The sequence below is a fragment of the Cricetulus griseus genome, chromosome 4 (assembly GCF_003668045.3).
Source record: "Cricetulus griseus strain 17A/GY chromosome 4, alternate assembly CriGri-PICRH-1.0, whole genome shotgun sequence".
Taxonomy (NCBI): Eukaryota; Metazoa; Chordata; class Mammalia; order Rodentia; family Cricetidae; genus Cricetulus; species Cricetulus griseus.
The window spans coordinates 134098502-134107636 of NC_048597.1; the positions used below are offsets into that span (position 1 = coordinate 134098502).

At 47.6% G+C, this 9135-nt stretch overlaps 1 protein-coding gene across 1 annotated transcript; it reads right to left on the minus strand.

Annotated features, from left to right (window-relative positions):
* Positions 1 to 7337: 7337 nt before the first annotated feature.
* Positions 7338 to 8900, minus strand: S1pr5 (sphingosine-1-phosphate receptor 5). Its single transcript, XM_035443505.1, has one exon. It carries the CDS (start codon positions 8898 to 8900, stop codon positions 7698 to 7700), a length of 1203 nt encoding a protein of 400 aa, XP_035299396.1. The 3' UTR covers positions 7338 to 7697.
* Between the last annotated feature and the right edge of the window lie 235 nt (positions 8901 to 9135).

Here is a 9135-nt window from a genome sequence, read left to right on the forward strand (position 1 = left end):
CTGGGCGGCCCTAGGAGCCTGCCTCCGGGTTAGGCTGTCGGGGCTCCTCCTGCACCCTCCGGCCCTCCCACATCCCACACCCACACGGTCCGGCTGGACCCATCTACCTGGTTGATTTTATCTATATGTATATCTTTTAAGATAACTTTATAATGTTTGCATTTCAGTTTGCGTGTATGGGTGGGTGTTTAGCCTGGGTGTCTGTGTACTGTGTTCCTGCATTGCCTTCTGAAGTCACAGGTGGCTGTGGGCCACCGTGTGGGTGGGGGAATTGAACTCTGGTCCTCTGCAAGAGCTGCACGTACTCTCAAATGCTGAGCCATCTCTCCATCCTTATAACTTAAACAAAAATTTATTAATTTTATGTATGAGCGTTTTGCCTGTATGTGTATATGTATGTACGCCACGTGAATGCTTGGTGCCCACCGAGGATGGGATTCCCTGGAACTGGGTCTACACAAGGTTGTGTGAGCATTCGGGATCCGGGAATCAAGCCTGAGTCCTCTGTAAGAGCAGTATGTCATTGTTTCTTTTGTTTTTCTTTTTTTTAAGATTTTATTTATTTATTATGTATACACTTGTCTGCATGCATGCTTGCACACCAGAAGAGGGCACAAGATCTCATTATAGATGGTTGTGAGCCACCATGTGGTTGCTGGGAATTGAACTCAGGACCTCTGGTAGACCAGCTAGTGTTCTTAACCAGTGAGACATCTCTCCAGCCCCCCAATTTTTTTGTTGTTCTTATTTTTGGTTTTTTGTTTGTTTTTGTTTTTTGAGACAGGGTTTCTCTGTGTAGCTCTGGCTGTCCTAGAACTCACTTTGCAGACCAGGCTGGTCTTGAACCCACAGAGATCCTCCTGCCTCTGCCTCCCGAGTGCTGGGATTAAAGGCTTGCGCTACCACAGCCCAGCTGGGCCAAGTATTCTTAGCTACTGCGCCACTGTAACTTCTTTTTGGGACAGGGCCTCATTGTCTGTCACTGGCTGGCCTTGAACTCTCAGAGACCCTCCTGCATGCTGGGGTTAAAGGCTGTGACATCACTCAGGGCTTTTTTACATTAATTTATGTGTTGTGTGTGCTTGTGTAGAGGTCAGAGAATGACTCGAAGAAACTGATTCCCAGCTTCCACTCTGGAGATGGAACTCAGGCTGTCATACTTGGCAACAAGCTGGTTCACCTGCTGAGTCATCTTGAAGGCCCCCTTGTTGAGTTTTGCAACCTTATCCCACCCCACCCCCCAGGAGAGGTATGGTGTTCATCTGGAATGCTCAGATCTGCCTCTCTGTGTTTCTCACAAGCTCTTGATATTTTTTTACAGTAAGAGATACTTATTTGCTACATATGGCATTTACTATAGCAAGTTATTTCCTGAACTATCAAGATAGCTCAGTGGGCAAAGGTGCTTCTGGCCAATCCTGGCAACCTGAGTTTCAACCCTGGCATGCACATGGTAGAAGGAGAAAACCAACTCCTGTAAGTTGGCCTCTGACCTTCATATACACACGTAAATTAATTTTGAAAAATAAAGTTGTTTCTTATTGGTGCTGGAGATATGGCTCAGTAGTTATGAACACTGACTATTCTTCCAGAGGACCCAAGTTCAATTGGGAGTGAGAACAAACACCTGTAACTCCAGTTCTAGGGGACCCAACACCCTCTTCTGGTCTCCACAGGCAGAAGGACCATGAAGACAAAACGCTCATACACATAAAATAAAAATTGTAAGATATTTACCACAACTCTAAAAGAAAAATGCATGGACCCTGGAAAATAGGAAGAGGAAGGATCTCCTGAGCTAATTGGGAGCATGAGGAGCCCTCATCCAGTGGCTGACAAAAGCAGAGGCAGACACCCACAGATATACACTGAATTGAACTCTGGAGCCCAGTTGCAGGAGGGAGGAATGTATATTTGATATGAAATATAAATATATGTATACACACACACACACATATATATATATATGAGAAATCTAACTAGTTTCTGAAGTACAAAATTACAAAAAAAAAAACTAATTTATAGACCAGAAAATCAATTAAAAACAGAATTACGCCGGGCGTTGGTGGTGCATGCCGTTAATCCCAGCACTCAGGAGGCAGAGGCAGGCGGATCTTTGTGAGTTCGAGGTCAGCCTGGTCTCCAGAGTGAGTGTCAGGATAGGCTCCAAAGCTACACAGAGAAACCCTGTCTTGAAAAACAACAACAAAAAAAAACCAAAAAAACAAAAAAAGAATTACATAAAATAAAAAATATTTACCATATTACTATTTTGTTTTTTTGATACAGAGGACCAAAGCTCACCCACACCAGGTGACCCACAAACACCTATGTCTCCAGTTCCCAGCTAATGTCCCACTTCTACCTACTACATAAACACACACACAGGAAATTATTTTTAAAAGAAAAAAAATTAAAGCCAGACAATGGTGGCCCACACCTTTAAACCCAGCACTAGGGAGAGAAAGGCCAGCATGGTCTACAGCTCAAGTTCCAGGACAGCAAAGGCTACACCAGGAGACCCTATCGCAAAAAAAAAAATAAATAAATAAAAATAAATAAATAAAAAAATAGGGGTTGGAGAGATGACTCAGTGGTTTAGAGCTTTTGCAGAAAAAGGAATCTGGATTCCATTCCCAGTACCCACATGATGGCTCACGGGCATCCATAACTCCAGTTCCAGGGACCCAATGTCATCCTCTGACCTCTGTGGGCACCATGCAGGTAGGTGGTGCACAGACATACATGCAAGCAAAATACCTATATATACAAAACATAAATAAATCTATAAACAAAAATGAAAATAAACCTGGATGGCATAACATCTGTAATACCAGCATTTAGTAGGATTACCTGCAGTTCAAAGAAAGCCTGGGCTACCTAGCAAGACCTTGTATCAGAAAACAAATGAATAAATTATGAACAAAACAGTTCTAAAAGACATTTACTATAGGGTTGAATGTTTGAAAAGAGCCTAGGCTACATAGTGAGACTCCATCTGAGAAAGAAAGAAAAAAAAAAGGCGTGGTGTCCCACACCTCTAATTTTAACATTCAAGAAGCAGAGGCAGGAAGATCTCTGTGAGTTTGAGGACAACCTGGTCTACAGAGTGAGTTCCAGAACAGCCAGGGCTACACAGAGAAATCCTGTCTTCAAACAAACAAGATAATTTAAACAAAATGATAAGGACATCTGCGTGTGGTGTACACCCCATAGCCAGAGAGCTGGGGGAAGAGGCTCAGAAGTTTTGTTTTCTTTGAGACAAGGTTTTACTGTGCAGCCTTGTCTGGACAGGAAGTCCCTCTGTAGACCAGGCTGGCCTTAAACTCAGAGATTTGCCTGCCTCTGCCTCCTGAGTCCTGGGATTAAAGTCATATGCCATCACTGCCTGCCTAGGATCAGAAAATTTTTTATTTTTATTTATTATTTTTAAAAAAGATTTATTATGCATACAGTGTTCTGTCTGCATGTATGCCTACAGGTCATAAGAGGGACACCCAATATCATTACAGATGGTTGTGAGCCACCATGTGGTTTGCTGGGAATTGAACTCAGGCCCTCTGGGAGAGCTGAGCCATTTCTCCAGGCCCAGAAAACTTTTTAAATAGTTCATTTATTTGTGTTTCATGCACATTGGTGTTTTGCCTATATGTCTGTCTGTGTGAGGGTGTCTGATCCCCTAGTACAGGAGTTACAGATAGTTGTGAGCTGCCTTGTGGGTGCTGGGAATTAAACCCAGGTCCTCTGGAAGAGCAGTCTGTGGTCTTAAGGATATCCTTGACTACATAGTGAGTTCAAGGCCAGCCTGGGCTTCATAGTGAGACCCTATCCAAAAACAAAACAAAACTAAAATGCAGATAAAAAATTGCATTTCGGGTCATTTTTCCACAGAATACTTATGGAAGTTCCCCACAAATTACAACTTTTTAAAATTAATATTTTTTAAAGATTTTATTTATTATGTATACAACATTCTGTTTCCATGTATATCTGCACACCAGTAGAGGGCACCAGAACTTATAATGCACCACCATGTGATTGCTGGGAATTGAACTTAGGACCTCTGGAAGAGCAGTCAGTGCTCTTAACCTCTGAGCCATCTCTCCAGCCCCTAAAATTAGTATTTAAATAGGGAACTGGGTGGGTTTTTTAACAATTATTATTATTTAGTATCAGAATCTCTAAATTTTCCACTGTCAAGCCACCAAACCAACACCAAGAAAGACATGAGAACTGTGGGGATGTTTCCTAGTGTGCCCCCAGAGATTCAGGGTTTTTTGTTTTGGTTTTGTTTTTTTGCACACGAGGCCTGCAGCCCCAGCCTGTGCTCATCAGTCACCACCAGCTTTGATGCTGCTGGTAGTTCCCAGGATTACCTCAAGGAGGCGCGCTGCACCTTGTCCCTCGGCCAGAAGCCGATTCTCGGCCAGCCCTGATGCAATTCCCAGGGCTGCTGAAAGGTGGCGCGCTGCACTTTAAACAGCAGCCAATGTCCTTTCCCTACCCACGCGCCCCCTCCGAGCCCGCCCACCAGCCAGGCAAGTGCCAGGGGTCATGAATGTGTCTGGGGCTTGCTAGGGATGGCATGGGAAGCAAGCGTTTCATAGACACAAATCAGAGCGCTGTATTTCCCCCAGGCAACAGTTCAAAACCTTCGAGGAGTGTTAGCCTAGTCTGGCCAGACCCCTCTAAGCACAGCGAATACCAGGCAGGCCCCTTCCTCATGGGGGCCGAGGGTTGCCTTGCTAAGACACTGGGGAGCGGGAATTTAGTGTTTACGGTTTCTTCATCTACCAAATGGAGAGTGACTGCAACATCAAGTCCGGGTTCTATCCCAGCACCGCATAAGCCACGTGTGGTAGGGCATGCCTTTATCCACAGAAAACAGAACTCACAAGTTTAATAGGGTAGTCTTTTGTTTCATAGCATGTTTGAATCCAGCCTGGGCTACAAGAAACGTCTCAAAAGTGGGGCCTGGGGTGTGCGCTCGCATTGGACCTGGAGCAAGAACCAATGAGCCCCTGGACCTGTACGTGGCACAGAAATGCTCAGTGAGCAACCATGCGTCCATCCAGATGAATATGGCCGAAGTTGACAAGGTCACAGGAGAGTTTAATGGCCAGTTTTAAACCTATGCTAGGGTTCAAAGAGATGGCTCATTGGTTAAGATCACTGGTTGTTCTTCCAGAGGACCCAGGTTCAATCCCCAGCACCCACATGACAGCTCACAGCTGTGTGTAACTCCAATTCCTGGGGCTATGGCACCTTCAAATACAGACATACAGACATACATGGAAGCAAGAACACCAGTGCACATGAAATAAAAATGAATAAAATTAAAAATAAAACCTATGCTAGGGGCTCAGCGGTGAAGAGCACTTGACTGAGTTTTCAGAGAACCTGAGTTCGATTCCCAGTAACAACACAATGGTGGACAACCAAATGGAATCAGATTCCTTCTTCTGATGTGCATAAAGACAGGGCACCCATATACATAAAATATAGGAATAAACCAGGCAGTGGTGTCGCACACCTTTAATCCCAACACTCAGGAGGCAGAGGCAGGCAGATGTCAGAGAGTTGGAGGCCAGCCTGGTCTACAAAGTGAGCTCCAGGACAGCCAGAGTTATTCAGAGAAACAAAAACAAACAAACAAACAAAACATGAATAACTAAATCTTTTTAAAAATAAAATGATAAAAAATAAAACCTATGCTATCTTCTAGATGGGCAAGGTGAGTTGATTCTCCAGTTGGCTAACGCTGATGGAACCGTCTAAAAGAACTTTTCATCAGAGAAAATAGAACGTCATAAATAGTGAAAAACTACTGGGCAGTGGTGGCACACTTCTTTAATTCCAGCAGAGACAGACGGATCTCTGTGAATTTGAGGCCAGCCTCATCCACAGTGCAAGTTCCAGGACAGGTTCCAAAGCTACAGAGAAACCCTGTCATAGGACACCCCCCCAAAACAAGTGAGAAACTAAAATAAATAAATGGGCGTTAGATGGTGGAGGAGGGTGAGATGCTTCACGGGGTATGGTGTTTACTGGCTCCTTAGGATGGATCCATGAGGTGGAGGGAGAGAACTGAGGAGAGTTTCTCATGCCTGCTGTGGGCACCCACACACATGCACACGGGCACAGAATACATAAGTAAATATAGGTTTTAAAGACAGGGTCTGTCTTAGCACTTGGGAGGCAGAGGCAGGCAGATCTCTGTGAGTTCAAGAACAGATCTACAAAGTCAGTTCCAGGACAGAGCCAGGGCTATTACACAAAGAAACCCTGTCTTGAAACACCAAAACAAATAAATAAAATAAATAAAAGGACAGGGTCTCACTGTGACTAGGCTGGCCTGAACTGACATACCTGGGAGTAAGGGAATTCCCCACCAACTCCTTTAATTACCTTTAATTCTAGTACTCAGGAGTTCCAGGCCAGCCTGGAGTACATAAAGAGTTCCAGACCAATTGGAGCTGCATAGTGAGAGCCTGTCTCAAAATAAATGAAGAATAAACAATTTTAAAAGCTTTTAAAAATATTTATTTAGTTTATGTATGAGTGTTTTGCTCACATTCATTTCTGTGCATCATATGAATGTCTGGTGCCCTTGGGGTTCAGATAAGGACACTGAATGCCCTGGAACTGAAGTTACTAATCATTACGAACCACAACTTGGCATCTGAGAATGAAACCCAGGTCCCCAGCAAAAGCAACAAGTATTCTGAACTGCTCAGCCATCACTCCAGCCCCTATTTTATTTCCTTCCTTCCTTCCTTCCTTCCTTTCTTCCTTTCTTTCTTTTTTGTTATTTCAAGATGGTGTCTCTGTGTAGCCTTGGCTATCCTAGAACTAGTCCTGTAGACCAGGCTGGCCTGGAACTCACAGAGATCTGTCTGCCTCTGCCTCCCAATCGCTGTGATTAAAGGCATGTGCCACCATTGCCTGACAAAAACACTTTACAAGATGATGATTAGAACCCTCTGGGGAAAATAAAATAATAAATAAATAGATGAATGCATTTATTGTGAAAGATCACAGTGAGGCCAGCAGCTCAAATTGTTTTATTGTAGTTGTATTTTGTATGAAGAACCTGACTCCACACTATGAAAACTTATCAGTTGAGATCTGGCGAAGGCTCCAGGGTCAAGTTTCTGGAGCCAGGCTTACCTTGCTGTCGTTCTCCACAACTCTGCCTCACTCTGGAGCCAATCATTCACCCTGTCAGCTGTTAGCGCACTCTATCTAGACTTCACCTGCTTCTGAACGTGCGGGGAGCTCCCCCACCCCCTTTACAAAATCATTTTCCAGTCACAGGGTATCTGTGGAGGCCTGAATCTGGGCAAATCCCGACTTTGTTTAGAACTCTGTGGCTTCCACTTCACTCAGAGTCAGATCACAGGCCTTCCTCAGAATCAACAAGACTTCCCACAATCTACCCTTTCAGCTTACGGCTCCTCCTCAACTTCTGCTCCAGTCACACTGACTGGCTCTGCCTCAGGATTCCCAGCTCAGGTGACGTCACTAACCATCCTCCTTCCCGTCGCTTTCTCCTCATTACTATTGTCCATGTCAAACGTACGAGAGGCATGCATTTTTGTCTGTTCCTGTTCTGGGACAGTTGATCCATTTCCCTCCCTTCTTTTCTGTCGGAGAATCAGTCTGCTCTTAGAAGGGCCACAGTGGGCTGGGGAGCATCAGTCTGTAGCAGCAGGCACCAGGGTCCGATTGGTGGTTGCTGCTCCCGGACTGCCGGTGGAGCAGCTAGTGTCCGCCCTGTCCTGATGGGGAGACGAATGTTCTGATGGGCTGGAGCTGCGATCCAGGCTTGGTGGCAGGCAGCGTCGTAGGCCACCGCCCGAAGGCCCAGCAGCACTAGGAGACCGCTGCAAGCTGTTGGAGGAGCCCTGGTTACAGGGCCCTCGGCCACAGCAGAGCAGCCGCAGGAGGGCGTGGCGCAGGTCTCGGTTGGTGAACGTGTAGATGATGGGATTCAGCAGCGAGTTAGCCATGGCTAAGCCCAGGAAGGGGTCCGCCTGCAGGAGCACGGGACACGCGCGGGCTGGGCACGCTACATCCAGCAATAGCAAAAGAAACAGAGGTCCCCAGCAGGCCACGAAGGCCAGGAGCACCACGCTGAGCGTGCGGAGCAGGGCCAGCGACCGTGGCGTGTGCCGCGATCGCGAGGACGAGGTGGCCCTGCGGGACCCAGGCCGCGCCCGCAGTCGACGCGCGTTGGCTCGCACTTGGCAATAAATCCTTGCATAGAGCGCACAGATGGCAGCCAGGATGCCCAGGAACGCCAGCACGCAGAAGAGCACGTAGGCCTTGGCATAGAGCGGCAGCACAGTGGAGCAGGTTTCCAGGCGTCCCAGGCAGTTCCAGCCCAACGCAGGCAGCAGCCCGAGCAGCAGCGACGCGCCCCAGGCGGCCACAGCCATCGCCAGTGTGCGAGCGCGACTGGCGGCGGGCGCCGGTCCTCGACGTGCCATGGTGAGGTGGCGCTCCAGCGCAATGGCCAGGAGGCTCAGCACCGATGCGGCCAGTGCCACGAAAACGCCCCCCTCGCGCGCAAACCAGAGCGCGGGCGACAGGCGCAGCGTGAGCGGTCCCGACAGCAGGATGTTGGTGGCATAGGCCGCCCCCGCCAACAGGTCCGACAGGGTGAGGCTGCCCAGGAGCAGGAACATGGGCGCATGGAAGCGAGGGTGGCGGCCCAGCACCAAGAGCACTGCCAGGTTCTCCAGCACGATGAAGGCGCACACAGCCAGGCACACGGCGGCATCTGCGCGCAGACCGGCGCCGGGCTGGTAGCGCGCTCCCCGAAGCTTGCCGGTGTAGTTGTAATGAAGGGCGATGACCTCGCTCACGGGCGCTGGCCGCAGCAGCCCGGGCTCCATGGGCCGCGCGCTACCCGCAACGGAGAGGTCGCTGCTGTGTCCTGCTGGTTGTCCAACGGAGCACTGTGCAGAAAGTCTACGGAAGGCAAGGACAGTCAGGATCTTGGAATCCTGGAGAAAGAGCCCTGGAAGAGGGTCCCTAACTCCTGAGCCCTCCCACATACCAAAAGTTGTCCTTTGACCCTCCACACATGAATAGAAAATAAATAAAAGTTAATAAAGTATTTGTTTTTAA